Below are 24,101 nucleotides of genomic sequence, written 5' to 3'. Positions count from 1 at the left end.
CCAGGAAGTGTTCTCTCTCTCTCCCCGCTCCCCCACTCTCCCATTCTCTCTCCCTCTCTCTCTCCATCTTTTACTGTGTGTGAGAACCTCCACCGTGCCGAGCCTCTCTCTCTGAGGCCACGGTCCCCAGGCACAACCACTGCTTTGTCTTGCCCTGTGAACACACACCCCTCCTCCATTGGCCGCCTACATTTGCCAGGGCCAGGGAAACACAGGGCCACTGCTCCTATTCTTATCCACATCGCTGCTCCTGCATTGATGGTGTGTGTCTGTGTGTGAGTAAGTGCTAAATGGTAAATTGTTTTTCATGTGGCACACACATCTGATGCTTCAAGATAAACAACTAATTTACTGGTGTTCTGTCAAAAGTAAGAAGTCATTCATCATTTTGTTTCTTGCTCAATTCCAATCAAGCCCTTAGACCAAATAAAGATTATTTAGGAAGCATGACACTGTCTTGCTTATGGTCATCTGGAAATGACCAGAGTGCAGATATCCAACCTACTGTAACAGTAACAGCCAGACTAAAAATGGAATAAAGCAGTAAGTGAATAAGAATCTAGCTGGTGGCCCCTTCTGACCAGTGGCTGCCGCCTCCCGTCACATTGCTCATTCCCCTCTGTGTCAGAAGGCTGCGAGGAGCTGCAAATGGCCCTTTCAAAACACACGGCAGCTGGAACACAGGGCAAAGGTGACCGAAGCAGTTGGGGGAGCACAGGGAGGAACAGGAGGAGGGGTGGGTGGGGGCACAAGAGATGAGCAGCTGCAACCACGAGCCACAGTTTCTCCACTGTGCCATCATCTCTAGCTATGACAATTACAGAACAGAGTACAGAGTCTTTTTTTTTTGTATTTGATGGTTCCTGAACTATTTATTTATTTTAAAATTATTCAGTATTCAAAATCATTCCTGTCTTAAGACTAATTTGGCTAAATAAATTACATCCAGGACCTGGTGTGGTCTGGGAAAACAAAGGCACCGGGTGGTGTGCTGCCAGGGAATTCCACAACCCAGAGCAGGATTAGAGAGAACAGCGCTTAAAAGTTCCCAATAGTCCGCTGACCCTCACAACTACAAAGCTTAATTTTATAATTATTTGTATCGGTTTGAATTCTCTCACAGACACCAAATTGTTTGTGAAAAACAAAACATGTTTCTTTCCTCCAAAGCAGATGTTAAACTGTAGGCAAAGGCTTTGCAAATTAAAATTTACCACATTCTGGTTTTTGAACTTTTTAAATCCGATTATCATCAAACAGCTCTGGGTAGAAAAGGGAAGGGCAGACAGGGGGCGTTTTCTTCAATCAAATAACACATTTAAACTTAACTTTAATGATTAGACTGTATACTTGAAGCCACTTTTTTTTTTTTAAGTTCGATTTTTTTGTCTAAAACTCTATGTGTGTCAGCCATCAACATTTGCCCTATTTGTATATTCCTTCACTCCACCACACTTGAGGATTTATCACACTGAAAGCGCCCCACCCCCCGCTCATGGGACAGGTGTTTTAACAAGACAGCCAGTTGATGTTCCCAGTGTACTCTGCTACTTGCTGCCGCTGTGTGAATTCGCGGAGTAGTACAGAACTTATTGTGGACGCACCCGATATCGCGAGACTTGTGCCATTATCAACCTGCTTGACACACAGCAGCGCTGAGTGCAGCCTGCCTTACCAGGGTCGGACTGAAGCTCAAGAAACGACAAGGAGAAGCGAACATCTGGCCGCACATCATGAAAGGACATCGCTGCTTATAGGAAAGAACACGACGAACTGGGAGGAAATAAATGTAAGTACAGTGTTTTTGTGCTTTGAGACGGGGAAAGCGAAAGTTAAAGTGTGTCCCCTCGCCGCTTCGTTCGGCGCAGTTGGCTGCGAGTTCCTCTGCTGTTTAAAAGGCTCCCAGCAATGCGTTTCCCAACACGGACATGGAGCTCGGTTTACTGCGCCCTTGGCTACCCGTCTCCTGCTCACACTTTTCTTTTAAAGCATATTACTAATGCGCGTAAATGTGTACTTATGCACTTCGTTCTCGGCAGCTTCCAACTTTAATGTCCAATTCACTCGAGTTTTTCCTCCTCACCATCTGCCTTTTCTGTTTTGAATTAACTCCGTTTTTAAACAAATATTTCACAGTTGTGCGCGTGTCTGCTAAGTGCGTAAAAGGGCCACAAAGCGTTTTATTCCCATCCGCGGTTGTCTGCTGCAGTTTTTTTTGGTGATAAATTACCCGATTAAGAGTTAGAAATGCCGCGTAATCTTGTGACACTCAGACCAAATCTACTCTTGTCCATTTGTTAAAAAAATAAAATAAAATAAGTTTGGTGTCTTGTTTGGACTGCGTAGCACAGAGTTAACATATGGCATAAAGGGGAGCACAGCTGGAGGTAGCGTTTCCATTGCGGTGATGTCAGAGCAGCTGACTCCACAGCTTGCAGTGTAATTAGCAAACAGAGCACCAGTTTACTCACTCTGCCCTGGTCTTATTTTTTCACGTTAGCCTCCTTCCCCGATGGACGAGTGGTAGCTTATCCTACCCACTCCCACTTGATTGTTCTGCAAACACCGCCGTTTCTGTTGAGCGCTTGGAAACGCGCCGTTGCGTCACTTTGTGCATTTTTTTTTTTTTTTGGAAGCTCAAGAAGTAGGCTTACTAATACAAACCGGAATACTTTGGATAATTAGGACGGTGGATCCGTTTACACCGTGAGACATGGTTGGGTGGCTGCGTAGCTTATCCTGCACCACTGGAAAGAATGTAGGATTTATGTTCGCAAGTTGGATAAAGTTATCTATATCAGCCTTTACATACATTTAAAATCTTATTGAATAAAGTTTTTAGAAATTGAGTATGATTTTGTGAACTTGTATTTAAAAACACAACATGTTTATGATGGTTTAAAGTAATTTTGTTATTTGGCTTGAGTTATTTCTCACATTCTCTCTCTGGTTACTTGGACCCTGATATACGACTGCAGCTCTGCCCTCTATATGGCTTCATTTCATTTATCCAGTATCCTGTTTTTCCTGTTTTTCATCAGGTTATGAAGGAAGAATGGAGTTCCCAGACCATAGCCGCCAGTTGCTGCAGTGTCTGAGTCAGCAGCGTCACCAAGGTTTCCTCTGTGACTGCACTGTTCTTGTCGGGGAGGCTCGATTCAAAGCGCACAGAGCCGTGCTGGCCTCCTGCAGCATGTACTTCCATCTCTTCTACAGGGACCAGCTGGACAAAAGGGACGTTGTGCATCTCAACAGTGACATTGTGACAGCCCCGGCTTTCAGTCTGCTCCTTGAATTTATGTATGAGGGGAAGTTGGAATTCAGCAGTCTCCCGGTGGAGGATGTCCTGGCAGCAGCCAGTTACCTCCACATGTATGATATAGTGAAAGTGTGTAAAGGCAAGCTTAAAGATAAGGAACTTTCCATTCTGGATGAAAAGATGAGTGAGGGTTTGGGACTCGGCTGTCTGGACAGGGAAAATTCCTCAGACGGCGAGCTGCACAGTAAGCAGCTCATCCGGCGACAGCCCCAGACAAAGTCTCAGGGGCTTCACAGGGCCCCCCCAGCAGAAGAGTTTGACATGGACAACAGCGAAGTCAGGCTGGCTGTCACAGATTGTGATAGGTCTACACAGAGCAGGCAGAAGGCAAATGGTCACTCTGGCAGGTCCCCGGACCTTGTAGGTGTCAATTATGTGTCAGCAGAGGCCGAGCCCTGTGTCCAAACAGCTGGAAAAACAAAAGCTGATGTCAGTAGTTCCACCGTATCGCTGTCCCAAAGGTCCCGGGCTTCAGATGACATGGACTGTGCACTGGATTTGTCTTTCAAGCCTCTGTCTAGCAGAGATCCCTTACACCCCTCCTACGTCTCGGGACAGCTGGCCCTCGACAGCCAGCAGCAGGGCACTGAGCCACTTGTTAAAGACGAACACGACTTGCTGTCAGAGCAGGAGGACAGTGAGCCGATGAGCCCTGAGAGCCAGCGCTTTGGGAATAGTGCCAGGAGCTCAGTGGTGACAGGGTTCGCTGCCCTCTTCCCAGGCAACAACGGCACCACAGCCGCCCTGCTCTCCCAGGAGGAGGACCTGATGGATGAGGAGGGGGAGGCCTGCAGAGGGAGGGAGGGCGCCCCAGGCAGGGAGGTAGAGGAGAGGAGGGGTAGGCTGCTGGGGGACAGTGAGGAGGAAGAGGAGGACGACTTGGCCTCTTCAGACATCTCCACTTCCAGCGGGGTGCTCCTGCCCCCGGGGCAACAGGTGTGTGTGTGCCCCCTCTGCAGTAAAGTCTTCCCCAGCCCCCACGTGTTACAACTGCACCTCAGCTCACACTTCCGTGAGAAGGACGGTCCCCGCTCCAAGCTGTCCCCCGACGGCTCGGTCCCCACCTGCATGCAGTGCAACAAGACCTTCTCCTGCATGTATACCCTTAAGCGCCATGAGCGCACGCATTCTGGCGAGAAGCCGTACACCTGTGGCCAGTGTGGCAAGAGCTTCCAGTACTCTCATAACTTGAGTCGGCACGCTGTAGTTCACACACGTGAAAAGCCTCACGCTTGTAAGTGGTGCGAACGACGCTTCACCCAATCTGGGGACCTCTACCGCCACATCAGGAAGTTTCACTGTGGCCTTGTCAAGACTCTCGCCATTGGATAAAACACCTCTCAGCAGTGCCATGACATAAGACCGAATGTCTTTTCAGATACTGAATACTACTACTGAACATCTTTTCCGATTTTAGTATACATATGTTGGCAGTTTGTTGGCTACATATCTTTTGGATTCTACCCCATGTGGCATTTATCAAGTTAAAAGATGTAGCAACTTTAAAACTGGAGCTGTTTTCTGTGCAGGACTGTGTCAGAGGCAGACAGTTGAAAGTGCACAGGCTGTTAGGATGAACATGGGTGCTGTGAAACTCAAGCTGGATCTGTGTCGACGAAGGTGAACAAATCTGATGATGCACTTGTTTGTTATCTGTCTTGTTTGTGTCAGTTAATTTGAGGAGTATACTTGTGAAAAGAAAAAGCATCCTATGTTCCTACCCTATGGGCAAATGGGTTATAGCTAATGTTAACATATATGTTAATACAATCGTCAGAGTGAGTGAGAATTTATTTGTGCACATGGGAGATCAGAACCGTCCGTGAGTAGCAATATGTGATTTTCTTTTTAACTCCTACGTTATTATTATTATTATTATTTATTTTTGGGGATTTGTTTAGTCCTTTTAACAAGTAAAATTATCATAAGGCAGCAAAACTAGTTTCACTACTGGAAGTATCATTTTTATTAATGAAAGTAGAACGTTTGTTTGGTTGAAATGAAGTTGATTACAGTTTAATGTTGCTCATAACAAGCGGCAAGCAGACCATCATATCACCATATTACTTTTCTGCCTTAGGGAGAGTTACCAGCTCTTTAGTTGCTAATGTGAGTGAGCACATATCGCCTTCTAATTGCTTTTTTTTTTTTTTTTTTTTTTTAAAGAAGTTGTATAATCAGAGGAGGGGTGGAGAGTAGTTAAAAGCAAATGCCTGCAACAATGGTGCCTACTGAAATTCTTGACACTTCACCTAGTGTACTTACTTAATGAAGAATGAGATATATCGCCATGCCTTCTGATCAAATTCAGTGAGTTTTTTTTTTTTTTGGCCTTTAAAAGATATGGATTACACTCCACATACCAGGTGGTAACAAAGGTAATTGTCTACTCTGGAAAACCAATTGATCCACGAGTGCCCTTTAATTAGATCATTTACAAGAATACAACAAAAGTTAATCAAGCTTGTGTCATTAAATGTTTATTGACTCATTTGGGTTAAAAGCAAATAGTTTACCTTGTTATTTCCTGGTATGGCGTAAAGGGTACACTGACATACAGTGTTAAGGCCAAACCCTCAGCAGGCAGGGAGGGGACAGACAGGTGGATATTGAGTACTTTGTCAGTCTGTTGTTAGCGCTGTTTGTTCTTCAAAGCTGTGCTCCACGTGACATTCAGCTGAACCTACTGACGTTTCTTTCTTTCAAATTAACCCCCTCACATTATCATATCTTCTTACTGTATGTGAGTAAGTTACTACTGAAGAAGTTGGAGCCTTTAGTGATGCTGTCCTTGAGAGAATCTGTGGGCAGGAAATGGATTTTCTTCTGTCTGTCCACATAGATGCTACATGGATTCTTAACAGGGGCGGAGCACTAAAAGTTTGTGATATTTGTCTAATCTGTCCTGAGAAGACTTGATCAGAATTTATTTATTAGTTTGACTTGGTTCAGGGTTTACTATAGGTGTAGTCCTTATTTCTATGAGCTTGAAAGACATCTTGTCTTGCCTAGCGATCTTGGTACTCATTAACTGGTATTTGGGGCTGTCTGTTCATTTTCTCTGTGCAAATCGAATTACTGTAATTGTATTTTAATATACTGTGTAGAAATCTCTACGGAGTATTCAAGTTTGTCACATGGAACATAGAGAAGCACTTGTTTTTTGCATGCATATAGTTTCAACACTATTGTCTAGGCTGCTATTTCTTACTATATGTATATTTAATGTAAATATATATTCTATTTATCAAACTGTTTGTTTTTCCATGTTACAACACATGTAAGGTGGAGAGAGTCAGGTGTCTTATTAAGACTGCAGTCTCTTAAAGCGTCACGTCTTCCCCAGGGGGTTTCGTTCCTTTTCCATATTCGAGACTTGATTGGACTCACTACAAATCAGAACAGTTAATACAGATTGGAGTGCTGTTCTGCCACAGGAAACAGTTGTTCACAAGCACAGCCACACTGATACGGCATTGGCTACCTATAGAAATGAGACAATACAGGCAGTGTTCCCCCCACCGAGTCCCAGGTAGTTCTCAAGGGATCATTGTGTATCCCCCCCCTCCTAGCTGTGGGGAGAAAAGGCAACGCAAGCCTCTGTTTCTTTGCACTTTTCTGTATTCAATGGAGCCATTGGAATGTGAGAAATGTATTTAGCAGAGGGAGACCAAGGACACTGTAAACAGGTGTATTGTTTGGAGGCATCAAAGAAAAGCCCCCCCCCCCCCCAATCGCAGCATGCAGTAGATAAATGCTTCATTGTTCCTCTACATGGAGGAGATACCACAGTGAGTTGATTGCACATCTATCAAGAGAATATGAGAATTATCTGAATATTGTTTTCCAAGTGCTAGATTTAGAGAAAACGTCGAGATTGTCAATAATGTGTCCGGCAATATGTCATATGTAAGTGTTGACTACCTACCCATTTCAGCATAGACACCCTAAGGTGTTTTTGTTTTTTTCTCCCTCCCCCTCCCCCTCGTCTTTTATGTTAATCACCCAGACATCTTTCAGGACACAAATGAATTCACCTGTGATTTCTCAGCATTTGCAATGGTTTGTCAGCAGTTTTAAACGAAGGGGAAAACCAAGTCAAGAAGGAATCAAACCATTTCTCTCTTTATTACTAATTACTGCAGTCTTGCTTTCATTCTGCTCCCTGACCCACAGTCAGCGACGAGGCTTGAATGAACAAGGCTGGTGTGTAATTTTACAAGAATTGTGATTTGGCTCCCTGTTTACTTGGAACAAACACCCGTGTTGTTCGCATGCCGCAAGAGTTTAATCACTTCGGTTAGTCGTCAGATCAATAGATATATTTCAGGTAGCTGGTAATGTAGTGTTAATGTATCAGAACACAGGAATGTAGATTTTGTCACTGTTTGAGTTTTTTAAAGGAACATTTCTTTTGTTGTGCAAATTAAATTGTACAGAGGTAGAAAAACTAACGATATGTGAAGAACTTTTTCTTTTTATTGTTTGGAGTCTTTATTTATACCTCCAGGATGATCACCAAATGTGCCTTGTAGACACACGAATAGGTGTTGCATCTGGAGAAGCCCTTTTCTATATTGTACATTTTGCCCTTGACTGCGATGGTAAAGCTCACATCACAGCAACAGCGGCCCACTGAAGTGATTCAGCACTGTTGCTCCTGTTTTTCTACCATATAGAAATGTTAAATCAGACAAACTAAAAAAAAAAAAAAAGTTTTGAGTCCCATTTATTTTTGCTGCTTTGCAAAAGATTACATTGACGTTTTGAGATTTATTTGACCATTTCTGTTTATGTGAATAAATCTGTTTTGGAAGTGTTCAACTGAAGACAAGCATTTTTGTAATTTGGCTTTTAGTAGCCAATACCACTGGGAACTAACAGTCCAGTCCTTAGTTAATGTCACTGTTGAATGTGAAACACTGAGATATTGATTGTTGACTTCTATGGAAACGGCGCGACTCTTGATCGAGAGCTATGTTTGCCTCAACTCATGCTGTATGATCTTTTAAGTCTAAAAAAATGACTTTACCGATACTGGAATTTTGTCCTCTGCAGGTTACAACTGTGAAATTGTGTATAATCATGAAAAATATTTATTATTGCATTTACTTCTTGTGCAACATTTGACTGTCTCAGTTTTAATTTGGTTTTTAAAAAAAGCTTCTAAATGTCAAATGAAAATCTTTTTAATAGAAATTTGTAGAAGTGCCATTAGAATTTAATATAATTTTTTAATAAGAAAGGTATATTTTATAGTAATCAATTGCTTCAGTGTTAGTGGTGTAGCGATTAGATGACAATCTTTATGCAGAATTGACATTGCTTAGATGTTGAAGCAATTTACTTTGATCTATAACTGTATGTGCATTTTCTTTGTTTGCGCTTTCGGAGTGTGCGTGTGTGTGTGTGTGTGTGTGTATGTGTGCTGTGGAAATGTGACAATCTTGATTTTAGGTCTTTCTTAAGATTATGCATAGAATTAAATGGAACAACTTTCTTTCTGTGTCTGGATTTTATTCATTTAGTAATCTTTTTTTTGTTTTTTATTTTTACACGGTCAGAGTAGTTTTCACACCAGTCAATATATACATTTCAGACAAAACACTTTAAGTTGGCAACATGAGATGAGCTTTGAATGTAATAAGAAATGTAAAAGTAGACTCTGACACACAGCAGCAACAATCAGCCAGTGTGTGGGGGGAAGCATTGCAATGTGTACAGAGACAACAGAATGTGATAATACTGCTGGTCTTTACTGGTCTATCCCTCTGAAACTATAAACTGAGCTCAAGGACGGAGCCGTTTCAAGATGGGCTCCCATTGTTCCTGACCTGTTGCCAATACTCTCCAAAGGAGATAAACCTGGAATAACGAAGCAAGTTGCCTTTTTTATATGCATTATTACAAAAAAATCACCTTGTTAATATCTGCCACAGCAAACTACACGCACACATCTACTTGTAAGCAAATGTGTCTACTTGAGGAACTTCATGCCAATTGACTGGACAATTTCAATGGCGAGAACTTTTAATTATTTCCCCGCTGCACCATGAAAGAAATCCAGCTGCTCTGGTACGTGATCCCAATGGGGATGTGCTCGGGTTCCCACCACCCTCCCCCCAAACCCAGCTCACCCGTTCTGGGAACTCCATATAGACAAGGGCTGCGTCCAACTGCCCCTGCCCCCATCTATCCTACCTCCACCCCCACTTCCCCCCAAACCACGGCCCCAAACGTCGGCCTCATCCCACCACTCTATTGTGTGCGTGGGTAGTAGCTCAGCCAGGCTATTGTCTGGCCCAGCTCCCCAGCACGTACTTTATGCACAAACAGACGACACAGCGGCGCTAGCCAGGCAGCTCCAACATAAAGAAAACAATGTCTTCCCAAGATCATTCATAAACACTCGGAACAGCCCCAGCCAGCTCACAGTAAATAAGGGCCCTCTGCAATGCTGCGGCCTCCTCGCACTGTAAACATCCACAGCAGCAGGCCTCAGAGCACTCGCTGGCACCAACACCTCACATCTGCCTAACGGGATCCAGGGCTTAGACTGACTGGTGTGTGTGCGATTCTTGTGGACCAAAACCTTCACATGGAAAGTAAAGGCCATGTGATAGGGCTTAGCTGCAGGGTGACAAGCTGGGATATGTGCAGTGTAACTGGATGGTGTAATAAAACATTCCTCTCCGAGGCTCAAAGCCTGGCTCATTTGGCCGTGAGTGGGTTTGTTTGTGTGTGTTTGTTTGTGTGTGTATGTGTTTAGAGGTACTTGAGAGAAGTTGAGAGGAAAGTTGTAAGTGTCCACCACCTCAACAAGGCCAGCGGTGGGAGCCCTTGACCTCTGAAGGGACGGACTGCCAGGGACAGCTGGTGTGGCCTGTGTTTATTTATTTATTTCTTAACAAAAGACAGGTGGTCACACTTGAAAAGGGCACACAAACACAGTCACACAAACATGCGCTTGTGTACAGACAATGCACACACACACACACACACACGCATGTGTAGTTTTATTTTTCTCGCTCTGAGTTAAAACATGCATATGGTTATCATCCACTTAATTTTAGAGGACCCATTCCTTTGACTTTCAGAAAATCTAAATCACATTGCGCACAAGAAATGAATTCCCAATTAATAATATAACAGTCTGGTGTGCAAAAAAAAGAAAAGTGACCATTATTGCCAACTTGTAAGGCTACATCCACATTTGAAGCAGCATTTAAATTCTTATTCACAATCTAAAGCAACCATCTAAACTCTATATACCACATATCAATTGCGACAAGTGCATAAATACATATCAACTAGTGCTCTCACACTGGGTTTGCCTTTTTTGGAGTGGCTCACCCTGACAGTGCCAAGACAGTGTGTCCTTGGTCCACTGTACAGCTGTCACTTACTCACACTGGTTGACGCATATTTATAGCAGCAGCATCATTGGGCTTGACGTTCGCCACACTCAGACCACAGCTGGTCCCCGATAGAATGGGTGAAAGACAAAGCCACGTGCTCCCGCTGGTCGACTGCAGTTGGTCCTGTCTGCAGCGCTGTGGGTGATTATGTGGCCCCCTTCTCCTCGCAGACACCCGGCCATACATGTACCAGGGAGAAGATGGGGACCATTCGTGGAGGGAGGGTGGGCAGGGGGGGAACCACACCGTGACCTTTTTTTTTCTCCCTTTGGTGTCACGGATGGGGATGAGCTGGAAAACCTTGACAGCTGCACTCTGTTGTTATGAAGATACATAAAGCCATCACATCGTTATGGAGTTAACAGAGAGCAGGGGGGAGCGCATCCTTTCCTCTAATAAGTCAACAATGTATATGGTAAACAGTTTGGATGACAGACAGGCAAGTCATGACTAAACCACTTCTGTAATTTCCTGTAACTGGTTTACAAGTTATTTTTCTTTTAGTAGTTCAGATTTGTGGAAGGGACAAAATTTATATGACCAATACTATTTGATTTGTGTATTGGGGCAATGCGGAGATAACACTGAAGCAATAGTGGATGATTTGTGAGACTGTGTTCTTTGCAGACGACACTCTTTTTCTCTGCTTTCATGCATTATATTACTCCCTTTCTTCTACATACAAAGAGTCCTGGTGCAATGATGGATCGCAGGAAATTGGCTGAAACAAATGGATAATGAGGTGAAACAGGGCTTCAGATATTTGTGGGTCACTTTGACTCATGATTCCATACCAGTTTTTCTTAGTTGATTAAGACAACTCCCCCCCAGAACAAAAAGGACAAGAGGGATGCTCCTTCTGACATTGGGAGGTGACTGGGATCAAGTTTCTTCCTCTTTTGTATCAGTAACCATTACAAGGTTCATTCAGTAAAATCATAAATGTGCATATCTTAGCTCTACCTCATCAAAACATTGTTATTGACCTGCACAGCTAAGAATTGTGGAATTATGGATTAAATCAAACATAAAGGCAAGCAGGATCATTCAGATATTTCAAACCTGTACTAGTGATTTCAACATATAACAGTAGGTATAACACATTTAATACACATTGAAATGTTGTGGGCAACTTGTTGTTCTGACATATTTTAAGAGGAAAGATAAATAAATAAGGGCCGGGAAATAAAGGCAGCTTTGAAAATGTAATTATTTGAATTGTGTCATTTAATTTTAGGAAACGTTTCTTTATTTTAGGACACTTTTGTCCTATTAACTCTCTCGGGCTGCAAGTAATGATATTATTTATATATATTTATTAATTATTGATTAATGGATTAGTCTAACAAATGACACAAAATAAAGATGCCCATCGCAAGTTCAAAGAGCCCGAGGTGACTTCTTCAGATGCCTTTTTTTGTTCACCAAACTCTCAAGATATTCACTTTACAATGATGTAAAAAATCACTAATGCCTAGCATTTCAGAAACAGGAAATAGCAAACACTTAACATCTTTTCTTGATTAATGACTTTAACCAATTAGTCTATTGTAAAAATAGTTGCAGATTCATTTTCTGTCAATAGACTAATCATTTCAGCTCTATAAAGTATAACTGAATTGGCTTTAAACACATCCACCAACTTTAGAACATCTCTGTTGAACTTCACAAGTCACTGGCTGTTTTATCTTAAATAAAGAAAAAAAAAAAAGAAAAAAAAAAAAACAGAACAACTTATGCAACTTTAAGTGAATGCCCTCCTTTTTAGTGTTTTATGTCCACCTTGGAGTTCCTTAAAGCCTTATCAAGAAATGTGCAGACAACTTGACGCCTTGCTTGCCAGCAGCTGTCTGTTCACTCAGCCAGAAATCAAATGGTGCCCTCGGCCACCAACTGCAGAGCTCCCCAAAGACTGGAGCCACAACTGGCCCGCTGAGCACGGGGATGTGACTCAACAGCTCATAGGCGCGTTTGCAGTAAGCTCCAGGAAGTGCACTCATCCAAGCTAATATCTCGAACACTTTGTCATGGGACTAATTTCTATAAAGCAGTGCTAGGACTTCTGCCACCAAGAACAATCACTCAGTGTACGATACCTGACCCCGAAACCAGTCATCAGTGACACAGCCAAGAGAAAGTGATGACTACGCCTACTACAAGATCACCATGTCCAGCAGGCATAATTGCAGCCAAATTGTCTGCTGGTTCTTTTAAACCTCTGGGTCTTTGTGTTTTAATAAATAAATTTGATACATTCTCAAGGTCAGCCCAGATGGACTGCATTGGAATTTAATTTCCATTGCCAAGAGAAAACTTTCATGCTTCAACTAAAAGGTTGAAAATGACCTTCTTTAACATAGGGAGATAAATGCGTTCATCCAGCAAGGAAGCAGGGCTTGCGTCTTCCTCTCGACTATGGCCCAGTCTGAAAGGAACTCATCCCTCAAAATGAGTACTTGAAGTGTGCTGCCATCTGCTGATGCATTTACAACACAGAACAACAGTTTGGCAACTTTTTGCTAATTGGCAGATATTTGTACAGACATCCCGTTTTGATTTATGTATTATTTGACAATTACCAATGTGCCCCTTTTATGAAGCAAAAATACATCTTTTGACTGTATTAATGACAGATATGAGTAAATAGATAACTGATCACATAACATTTAAATGCATACAAAAGTGTTCAAGTTTATTTCAGATAATTTTGGAATGCAATACATATATACACAAGAAAACATTTAGAGACAAAAATAAATCAGAGGTGTAAAATGCAGTCTTAGTTATATCTCATGTGAGGCAACTACATGTGTTCAAACACGAACTCCCGATCTCTTCTTTGTTCTTCTTTTACGTCGAGCAACTGCAGCACAATACTTCATCATAGCGCCCACTGTAACTGGAGCAAAAGACAACAAATTACAATTATTTAGGAAAAACAGTCAAAAACATTTAAACATAGTGCCACACCATAATACACAGTACACATTCAATGTGAACAGTCCAAGTTTCGGCTTCAGGCATGATGTGGAAAGGAGGACCAGGATACTGAACCAACAATATTAATAATGGCAGTCCTGCTCCAACACCTCAACTAATGCTGCAAAATGTGATGCACAAAGCAAGGCAAACATGTTGCACCATTGCAAATCTTCTGTTTAATGGAATGGTAATGGCAAAAAAAGTCCGATGAGTAACTGTAATACTATTCTTTAACAGATTTCATGTTTGCCAGCTGTCGTAGCAAGGCTCCCATCAAAAGGTATTTTGAGTTCTTTTCAGCCTCAAATGCTCAAACCCCATTGGCTTGAAGGGTGGCTGTAAAAGTGTGTAGTTTGCGTCTTCAAATGGTTTGCAACTTACTGGCACTACTGACCGAGAACCCAACAAGATTCATGGTTGACTGGGGCCATGGTTGTGGCTTGTCTAGGAGTTATTTAAGTATCCAGTTTTCTTTATGTACAATATGATGCAGACAACCCTAAAGCACTGCAGTCTGCAGTTCATAGTGTACTCATAGTAGAAGCACAAGAGGGATGCCTTTTACAGATGAGATGAGAAAGTGTGTCCCCCCCATCTTGAATGCCAAAGAAAGTGATTTTCCAAGTGACACCTAATTAACCTTAGCTTGCATGGTCTCTTAGTTTAAAAGGGATCTAATGATAGTTTGAAGCTGGGACGACTACGAAGAAGAAAGACAACCAACCAAAAATAAATAAATTTAAAAAAACAAAACAAACAGCAGCTGGATTCCAGCTGCAGATGCACTAAATAGTTTAAGGCCAATATTTGCCTGCCTACATTAATCCATTTTAAATGAGTCAATATACAAATACAGGTGCAGAACAGAAGCTTTGCAGACACACCCAGTGTTAAAACAAGTTCTACAGATACCCTGACAGTTTTATCAATTTAAAAGGGATTGTCATGTCACAATTACTTATATCCAAAGGAGTACAACTATTACTAACTTGACTCCAACAATGGCTTGTAATCTGTGCATTAGGACGTTGAAGCCCTTTGGGAGAGACTTACTCTATGATGGTACAGACAGAGCAGCAAAGGCTGGAGCAGCAGGAGCACTGCTGGGTACAGGAGGAACAGGCTAGACGGTCACATTGGGAACATGGTGTCCTGGTCCCCTGGGCTTTCTGACACACACAGCAGACTGTAGGAGCCACTGCCACACCTAGACACAAAGCACACATCCTTGAAACACAGTGGAGGAGCATTTAGCAAAGCACCAAGTTAAAAAGTAACCAGCTGGGCACCCAAATCTGTGATAACCCTGACATCTGCTGGTGAAAAGCATGAACTGAACTAACCATCTGCTTTTGGCCTTGGAATAAAACACTTCCTGTATGCTTGCCTGTGCCAGCTTAAAAATCCCCTATAATGGCAGGTGACGTGATCTTTCTTTATGCAGTTTAGAAAAGAAAATTATTGTCTTTCCATAATTAATGTGTGCCAGATCAGGAAATGTATGTGTGTGTTTGGGTGGTCACTGAAGTATGTTAAAAACAATACTCTCATGCCCATATGTACAAAGAACCAGTTTTTAGTGTAGACGGGAGATCCAAATCAAGTTTGCTTCCTCCAAAATTACAATAAGTTAATCTGAAATTCCCCCTCTGTGCTTCTTCAGACAGTGTTACACAAAGTGGGAGTCACACACTCACGGGGTTTTCCAAGGTGCACAGAGAAAGGGAAAAGTCTGTAGGGCTCAAAACTCTAGCCACAAGCTGAAACACATTGGTCTAACAATAGAGTGCGGCTGAAGTTACTTTGTTACTAGGGTTGAAGGGATTACCGGTTTAACGGTTAACCATGGTAAAATTCCCGACGGTCATTATTGCCGTACACATTTTAATTACCATGATAACCAGGTATGGTATCTCACGGCAAACACTGTCCAGCGTCTCCCAGAAGCAGCAACGTGGGTTTGTTTGGGTCGATGACAACACGGCGGAATACAGCGCTGCAGAGATTTTTCAGCCACTCTGAAGTTCGGTCATATTTTAGTTTTTATGAGCGCGCGGAGGGAAATTCGACTGAAGAAAATGACCTTATAGTGAACGCACTTTCATGTTTTCAAAAGGTATTTGCAGTCATTTTATTTTTTATGCAAACAAAATGGCAATTGTATTTGTAGTTTTCAATATAAAACTTATTGAAATGGTTTCAGTGTGTGTATCAGTACATTTTAATCTTTTTACACATACATACAAATTTTTACAATACCGTGATAATACTGATAACCGTGATAATTTTGGTCACTATAGTCGTGATATAAAATTTTCATATCGTTTCATCCCTATTTGTCCCCATCACTTCCTTTAGGAAGGGATCAACTCTGGGACAGTATAGACAGCAGCAATTATTACAGCCAACAATAACTCTTCCAAAGTACATCTGGGCATATAAGTATTGTATGAACAGAGATTTTAAAAACTGTAAAAAAATAAAATAAATACACACACTGGATCAATGAATGCAACATGCACAGCAACATAATAAATTGTTGTGGAATATATTTATGGTTTGATGTTTCCCTTTGTGCATTTCAGGACAACTGGTAAACTCAGGTGTAATGATTTGTCCTCATTTCCACTTTGTCAGTTGTTTACTTTATGCGGTTGATCATTTTCACATGGTTGTAACTTCATGAAGACCTCTGAATGCACCCTTAGTTTTGGGACTTTGCCAGGTCTTCTTTGGGGAGGAGCAGCTTCAGTTAGTGCTTCAGGTACTCCAAAAGAATCCACTTTTGTTGGTTGTGACCTTTTTAATATACAGTCTATGGTTGTGACGGCATGTTCTGAGGACTCAGTTACTTCAGTAGAACACAAGCATTATCACCTGGCTCCCAAGATCTGCCACTTAACTAGTCTGCTTTCATCAGTAGATGTCACCATTCTCACATAAGTGGACTTTGTTTACTCTTTTTGCTGTTTTAGAAATATATACAACTTCCTGTTGCAATTTCTGGGTGTTTTAATGTATTTTGCTCAAATTATATCATCTGGAGTGTAATCTCAATTTTAAGTTCAGGCTCACCTTGTGCAGCGTTTGTTCTGGTCAATCTCCCATCATGTCCAATCAGTGTCTGTCCTCTCAGCAGCGCCTGGCTGCAGCCAAGTGTCTCGGCTTGTTCAGCGGGTTGCGGGTCGGTGCACCTCTCCTCTCCAGTCCATATTTTGCTCATCACAGCCTTGGCACCCTTGAAGAGCAAGTTTTTTGTCTTTTCTACGAGAAAACCCCCCCCCAAATAAATAAAATAAAAAAGAGACCATGAATGACATTGTATGAAAGTAAGTCCGCTGACGATTAGGGTAATTTAAAGCCAGTCTGACTGCACGGTGATAGTTTAGAGGCCAGCTGGCGGTGATGGCAAATAAACCATGAATATTAAGTTTATCAGTCGTTACTTAACGTACGATTTTGATGTCAAGAGGTCCAACTAATGAGATCACCCGAGTTGTACACGGATAATCCTTTCAGGAACATAAACAAATGGACAAAAAGTGACAAACGCGACTGTTTCATGGCGAGTTTTGTTACTGTCCAACGACGCATTGCAAGCAAACACAACTCGCGAATGTACGCAACGACGAAGCTAACATTAGCTAACATGTACTTACCGTGGATTTCTTGCCTGTATTTGTTGCCATATACGCCGTAATTATTCAGCTCTTGTTGTCCGATATGTATTTTGTATTGGGAGGAGAAGGTTTCCTGAAAAGGACAAGCTCGTTTGGGCATTTTGACTGCAAAAAAATGTCCTGTCGTGCTCCTACGGCGTTACACACTTGCTTGTTGCGGGAAAAATGGAAGGGAGGAAGGAGCCAATCACACACATCCTTTATTGTCACATGAATGCTCAGAGCCAATCCTACAACTGCTCTGCGGTCACGTGTTTTTTTTTCTGACAGTAAACTTTGCCCACAGCTGTCCACACTGCTTTCAGTGGCTTTTGGATTTTCAAAAACTTAATTTCAGAAATTAATACCTGGAGATCGGTGGAACATCTCGATCTCTCTCCATCATATTGATAATGACTATTGACAGTAAACTTACTAACTGCTCTAGCTACATCAGTTGGTAACCCTCAAGTCAGTCAGTGTTGTAGATTACACTTCCTAATGTTTTGGCATTTTTAACAAAAATATGTACCCCGACTTCTCTGCATAAAAGTTATTGTTAAAATGCCAAAACATTAGGAAGTGAGGGTGCAACTGTGCATGGTCAGACATGGTTTTTGTTCACTTTCGGCGTCGTGCACCCCCCCATGCACCTGGAACGCTTTGAGGTCGGAAGTCAGAAGTTTCAACTGGGAAAAATCCCAGTTCCGACAAGTGTCTCGAAGGCGGCAATAACCTGCTCCGGAGGAGGTTAGCCGTGGTCATCTACCCCGGTAAGAAGTGAACCACCGTCGTGATACTGAAAACCCAGGGTTAACCCAGAAGTTACCTCGAAAGCTGAAATCCTGTGGCCTGTTCTACGAAGGGAGTTCAACCTACTCACAGTTAACTCGGGGTTATCAGGCAAACTCAGGGTTGACAAACTCTGACTGCCTACACTGGAGTTAAACGGTACTACGAAGGTGGATAAGATGTTGGTTAGTTGAGTCCGTGTTAACTTAATCAGAGGTGGCTGGGGGCTCGTAATGCTGTTATGTTCAAAACTTCATTGCAACTGCAGTGGAACAAATCAGGATGAAATCTAAACACGTTTTATGAAGTGGTGTATATTAATATCCTACTTCTCATCATTAACACTGAGTACAGATGTGGTGTAGTCCACGTGCAGGGTAACCTTGAGTTAACCACGAACAAAACCTGCAGGGAGCAGTTTAGAGATGCGGCGTAAATTGCCATGGCAACAGACCTCGGGTAACACCTATCCACCTTTCGTAGTACGGGTTAATCAGGAAGTTACACCCGACGTCACGACGTTACTCCTGAAGTTACCTGGATAAGCCAGTTACCTCGCTTCGTGGTACGGGCCCCTGGGCTCCAGACATCATATCAGTATGATGAATGATTTGCAGAGCGTGCACCATGGGTCGCTTAGCTTTTATTTGCAACCAAATAAATCACACCCAACACTGCTGAAAGGTTACATGGATGTTTTCTTTATTAACTAAAGATAATTTTAGGTGTTGAAAAGATGCCAGGCCATGCCACATCGTCTGCGCGTCCAAGGGGAGATTAAGGTTTCCCTTTAGAACATCTGGATCATGCACTCTCTGGACTTTCCAACACCAACCCACTTGACTAAAGAAAGAGAAAGAGATGGAGAGAAAGATTAAAACAAGTTGTCTGTATTATTAGTCATCACCATCCATTTTGATTTCCATTATATATACATATATACAATGGGTAACAAATGAAAGGGGAAAGCAACATGAAGTGTGTTAGTAAGCATGACTGCTTACTAACACACTTCATGTTGCTTTCCCCTTTCATTTGGCCATCACAAGCCTCCAGAACAGCTTCAGTGCTCTTTTGCAGGAAAGTCCTGAGTACAGCAAAGAAAAACAAACCGAACATAACAAAAGGACATATAGCATCAGAAACAGTCACATACATTGCTAAATAGATCTGGAGATAAACGTTTATATTATATTATTTGGTTTTATGGTGATGGAGGTGGAGAGCATTGTCTTACACGTTGATCCAAAATCTTCTATAGGTGTGAAACTGGGTTGATATCTGGAAGGTATCTGAAAGCCTTAGCATTAAATTCATGTCACTTTCAAACTCACAAAACCATTCTGTGATCCCTGGTGCACAGAAGCATCTACATTTGATATGTTTCTCCACTCTTTCATTCAGGGTTTCCTTTAATTTGTCCCCTTCTTGTATAATATTTGGCTTCACTTATTCTGATAAGTGAAACAGTGACACCTAATGGATAACATGCAGTTTCTGCATTACTACTGTATTTTGATTTGGAGGCCTTCAAGGCAGGTGTTGACGCTAGCTTTCTGCACTATTTTATATTTATCTGTGGGCTTTGCAAAGTAAAATTAAGATAGGTGAGTTAGTTATTTTGTGCCAAACATACTGGGAACTCCAATGTGGTTCTCAATGAAGCGGATGTAGTTCTGTGCCTTGGCCGGGAGGTCATTCCACTTCCTGACTGCAGACGTGTCCGTCTTCCATCCAGGGAAGGTCTCATACTCAACCTCCACTTTGTGCAAAACGTCCATGTTGGCTATGATCGAAAGAAATCAATTACCTACCTATCTTTAATACAATATTATCTGTCACCGAACAAAGCTGATGGTTTGCGAGTCTTTTTTTCACATATGAGTTCCTCTATTAAATTACCTGGGAAATGGGGAATTCTTTTTCCATTGAGTTTGTAGGCGACTCCAACTTTAATTTCATCCAGCACATCCAGAATGTCAAGTTTTGTCAAAGCAATGCTGTTGGACAGATAACGTGTCATAAGAGAACTGTTTAACAGGTGCTGTTTATTATTATGATTATGTAATATATGATAGTGTGGGAAAAACTGAGCATCAACATTCATAACAACCACGAAACACCTGATGATTTGCTTAAGCTGCTGTTGCCACTCACGCGGTGAAGCCATTAATCATATGAGCGTATCTGACGATGACAAGATCCAACCAGCCGCAACGTCGCTTCCTTCCTGTGGTTACACCCACCTCATGACCCCTCGTCTGCAGCAGCTCTCCTACTGCCTGCAGTAAACAGGGGAAAACAGCCCTATCTGTTATCTTTATTATCCTTGAACTTAAATGATGACAGGTCTTTAATAAACCCTACAGAAAGCTAAAAATATGCAGTCAGCACATTAGGACACAGCTGAGTTCAACAAAGCATCACATTTACCTGATGCTTTTATCCAAAGCGACTTACAATTGCTATACATGTCAGAGGTCGCACGCCTCTGGAGCAACTAGGGGTTAAGTGTCTTGCTCAGGGACACAATGGTGGATGGGTCACAGCGGGGGATTGGTCTCTCACACCAAAGGCATAGTCTTATCCATTGCGCCACTGCCACATGGGCTGGGGGATAACGTTTTAACATCTTGACCTATTCCTATGGTCAGTTCCCGTGACAAGTAACATAACCCCAGCTCACACAGTAAATATATCCTGAACTCGCACTCTGGCCCTAAATTTATCCCTCTGAACACGTGATCTGCATAAGAGGTAAAGGGTGTTTGAGCCTGTCTCACACAAAATTTGACAGCTGCACTCACAGCCAGAGAACAACCCCATGCCTCCTCTCCCCTCCGCTCCCCTCCCCTCGACCAGACCCGCTGCTTGTGTGTGCCACATGTCAAACGTAATATCAATGAGTTACATAACATGTCACGTGTCCCTTCTTCATACAACACAAAGGCCAGGAGAGAAAAGAAGACATGTGACTACTATCTAGTTTATGTGCCCCTTTAATCTTACTAATTTACTTAATTAATAGTATAACTTACATTGAGTTGTTCCGTGGGGAAGGCTCCAATCCCCACTCTGGTGGTGTAGGCCTTTGACACACCAAACACATCACCAATATTAAGTGGAGGGATGCCGAGGCCAGTGCATGCCCCACCCACAGTGCAATTTGACGACGTCACAAAGGGATATGTGCCTGAAGAGAATCCTTTTATTTGTTACTATATAGAACTCCTTCCCAGGTCCCAAAAAGAAAAAAATCACATGAACATTTAATTTAATGGCTGCTGACCCTACCAAAGTCAATGTCAAGGAGAGCAGCATTGGCTCCTTCCACCAGAATCTTCTTTGGAGGTCCATGAAGAGCTTCATACATGTAATAGACCCCATCTCTCACCATCGGCCGCAATCTCTCAGCATATTCCTGCACGAACAAGGAGACAGACACATGTTTATTTGTTGGAAGCAACGACAATCATTTATCGCTTCACTCGTCATCGGTGTCTACCTTGAGTTTCTTCAGTTGGTCCTCAACATCAACTGTCAAGGCTGGATACATGGATTGATACTGGTGGACGAGGTTCTTGAATCTAAAAGGAAAGGAAACCATGAGTCATATCACGAACCATACATTATAGTATTGTTCTTGGTGTCTGCCATATTCCCACCATCCCCTTACCTTGTAGAGAAGTCCTTAAAGTCACCCAGGAGGTCACACACACGTAGGCCGGTGCGAGATGCTTTGCTGGAGTATGCAGGTCCAATGCCCTTCTTGGTTGTTCCAATGCTGTAATTATGAAGCACAATCAAAAATAAGTGATGTAAGATAATAATGTGGATTGTAGTGTACTGTGGCGTATTAAGTCAAGTCAAGTAACATTTTATTATCCCACTAGGGGAAATTTGGTTGCAGTCAGGTATTAAAACACATTCAATCCATTGTCAATACAACATGAAGAGAACATACCAGACAGGGCACAGAGACAATAATACAGTACAGTGCAAGTGCAAAATGTTGGCAGGTCTGGCTCACTCTGAAAATTCTCCTGCCCTCACCGCCTTCCCTACCCTTACTTCTTTCCTTCTTGTGCTTGTCTTTCAGTTTCCTGTAAGCCATCGACGACCTGGTGGAAATCAAACACTGCAGAGACAGCAAACACACAAATAAATGGCAACCTTCACATGCAAGGTTGTACTACGTTAATAAACTTCTATAAACAGGGACATAAACTGCACGTACCAAGGTGAGCTCTGTCTGAGACAATCAGTCTCTTCTCCCAGCCTTTCAGACCTGGTCAGAGAATAGAAATCGCATCTATGAGTGTACACTGGACTTAATTTTCACTGGAGCAAAACGTAGAGAAGTGTATTCTTTCTTAAAATACCTTTCTTCTCATTTTTATCGCCTTCCTCGAACAAGCCAGGCAGATGTATGACCACTCCGTTGCCTACAAGAGCAGAGGAAGAGGAATATATAGACTCGGCTGCAGTGATATTCTTAACGATGCTGTCTCTCTAAAGTGGAAAATTGAAGCCATTACCAATGAGTGATATGCTTTTGGGGTTGATAATTCCACTGGGGAGAAGGTGGAAGTCATACTCCTTGCCATCCACTACCACTGTGTGTCCTGCATTGTTACCCCCCTGTAAAGTAAAGCAGGGCAAATATTGTGACCACGTGATAGTTTATAATGTCAGTGTTTTGATGCAGATATAATCAAATACAGTATGATTCAGCCACATTAACATGTCTCATCTTATTTGGTGAGACGGCGATAAGCCACCCTCTTCCCAATTCACAGAGCTTTCCCAGCACATATTTCAACAGACTTGGCCAGTGCTGGTGGATGCTCCACTCTGTTCCCCCTGGCTAAGACCTGGCCTTCTCACATATCAAGCCACCCTGAGAATGTGACCTCGCTCTATCCCCGGTGGGTGGGGCTCTCAAGCCTCCAGAACACAGGGTGCTAGTCCTGTCAGTGGTGAAAGTACAACACAGCAACTGTTGGCAGGTTTCTGGAGTGACCTCTGATTTCTGATCTGAGGTTTGCCTGTCTTATGTAAAGGGACGTCTGGGGTTGTTTTTATTGTTACTGAACGCATCTCAAAATCCAACCTTTCCTTCTATAATCTCTTTGTGATCAGAATGAGTTAGTCACAGCAACTTTACACTAGGTTTAGTGGTAACAGAGAAATTAGGCATATGTTATGCTAAAATGATATTAAAAATGGATATGGGACATTCTGTATCTGTTAAATGTTTTGAAATTTGCGTTTATTGGGCACAATTCTCCAATTCCATCATTTTAATCATTGAGTACACCGTTAAGAAAGTACAGTACACATTCAATAGTTTATTGTTATAGTAAAAAATAAGTCCCAGCTAATGAATAAAATATTCTGTTAAGTATTCCCCAAATCACAGAGGTACAGTGTTTTCAACCCGGTGCACCTGTTGCGCTCCACCAGGCCGCCAGTAAGTGACAGATTCAGTTGTGAGACTTCGAATTCAGTGAAAAAATGGCATTCAGTAATAAAATGACACGCCTCTACGAATGCTCAGCGGAAATCACGGATCCAAAACATTTACCTGACATCTGCAGACGACGTCAGCTTCAGTCGCCAATAAATCGACGACTTTTCCTTTGCCCTCATCTCCCCACTGCGCACCGAGCACCACGGTCGCTTTGTTCCCCGTGTCGTTGCGCGATCGCTTCTGTCCCGTCGCGGAGGCTTGATTCATGTTTTTGTGGTCTTTCGCCGACCAGGTGAGCGACATGATGGTGGTGGTTTTACTCTGTCCGTCTCAAGACGACTAAGCTGTCTGCAAGAGTGGCATTGCCATATCTGTAACTTCATAGCCGATGATGTCAGAGCCAGACGCACAGAAGCGCGTAACTGAGCTCATGCAGGTTGTCTCCAAGGCTGTTGAAG

General features: G+C 42.4%; 3 protein-coding genes across 3 annotated transcripts; 1 reads left to right on the top strand and 2 right to left on the bottom strand.

Annotated features, from left to right (window-relative positions):
- Nucleotides 1-1,628: 1,628 nt before the first annotated feature.
- zbtb42 (zinc finger and BTB domain containing 42) lies at nt 1,629-8,819 on the top strand. The gene is made up of 2 exons (XM_038729335.1): nt 1,629-1,789; nt 3,042-8,819. The coding sequence occupies exon 2, from the start codon at nt 3,056-3,058 to the stop codon at nt 4,649-4,651; it is 1,596 nt and encodes a 531-aa protein (XP_038585263.1). The 5' UTR covers nt 1,629-1,789; nt 3,042-3,055; the 3' UTR covers nt 4,652-8,819.
- A 4,583-nt stretch (nt 8,820-13,402) lies between these two features.
- siva1 (SIVA1, apoptosis-inducing factor) lies at nt 13,403-17,573 on the bottom strand. The gene is made up of 4 exons (XM_038729653.1): nt 17,379-17,573; nt 16,795-16,983; nt 14,773-14,926; nt 13,403-13,636 (listed from the first exon to the last, which is right to left on the bottom strand). Exons 1-4 carry the CDS (start codon nt 17,497-17,499, stop codon nt 13,588-13,590), a joined length of 513 nt encoding a protein of 170 aa, XP_038585581.1. The 5' UTR covers nt 17,500-17,573; the 3' UTR covers nt 13,403-13,587.
- A 1,275-nt stretch (nt 17,574-18,848) lies between these two features.
- On the bottom strand, nt 18,849-24,023 carry adss1 (adenylosuccinate synthase 1). The gene is made up of 13 exons (XM_038728091.1): nt 23,758-24,023; nt 22,709-22,811; nt 22,553-22,615; nt 22,408-22,458; nt 22,242-22,308; nt 21,847-21,954; nt 21,676-21,757; nt 21,465-21,591; nt 21,209-21,363; nt 20,328-20,452; nt 20,073-20,170; nt 19,807-19,956; nt 18,849-19,013 (listed from the first exon to the last, which is right to left on the bottom strand). The coding sequence occupies exons 1-13, from the start codon at nt 23,944-23,946 to the stop codon at nt 18,961-18,963; spliced, it is 1,371 nt and encodes a 456-aa protein (XP_038584019.1). The 5' UTR covers nt 23,947-24,023; the 3' UTR covers nt 18,849-18,960.
- Between the last annotated feature and the right edge of the window lie 78 nt (nt 24,024-24,101).

Source organism: Micropterus salmoides, unplaced genomic scaffold (assembly GCF_014851395.1).
Source record: "Micropterus salmoides isolate LMB-PRFRI ecotype aquatic unplaced genomic scaffold, ASM1485139v1 Ms_hic_scaffold_19, whole genome shotgun sequence".
Classification (NCBI taxonomy): domain Eukaryota; kingdom Metazoa; phylum Chordata; class Actinopteri; order Centrarchiformes; family Centrarchidae; genus Micropterus; species Micropterus salmoides.
This window is presented reverse-complemented; position numbering and strand designations above follow the sequence as displayed.

What these genes read in the sequence shown, in the direction of transcription:
- siva1 (XM_038729653.1), bottom strand. Translation starts at nt 17,499, where the DNA reads ATGCCCAAACGAGCTTGTCCTTTTCAGGAAACCTTCTCCTCCCAATAC. An exon ending in ATACAGGCAAGAAATCCACG is followed by an intron (nt 16,984 to 17,378) that starts GTAAGTACATGT and finishes GTTTTCTCGTAG; the next exon opens with AAAAGACAAAAAACTTGCTC. An exon ending in CAGAACAAACGCTGCACAAG is followed by an intron (nt 14,927 to 16,794) that starts GTGAGCCTGAAC and finishes CTTTGTGTCTAG; the next exon opens with GTGTGGCAGTGGCTCCTACA.
- zbtb42 (XM_038729335.1), top strand. Translation starts at nt 3,056, where the DNA reads ATGGAGTTCCCAGACCATAGCCGCCAGTTGCTGCAGTGTCTGAGTCAG.
- adss1 (XM_038728091.1), bottom strand. Translation starts at nt 23,946, where the DNA reads ATGTCGCTCACCTGGTCGGCGAAAGACCACAAAAACATGAATCAAGCC. An exon ending in ATGATTAATGGCTTCACCGC is followed by an intron (nt 20,171 to 20,327) that starts GTGAGTGGCAAC and finishes TCTGTCCAACAG; the next exon opens with CATTGCTTTGACAAAACTTG. An exon ending in GAACCACATTGGAGTTCCCA is followed by an intron (nt 19,014 to 19,806) that starts GTATGTTTGGCA and finishes CTCTTTCTTTAG; the next exon opens with TCAAGTGGGTTGGTGTTGGA.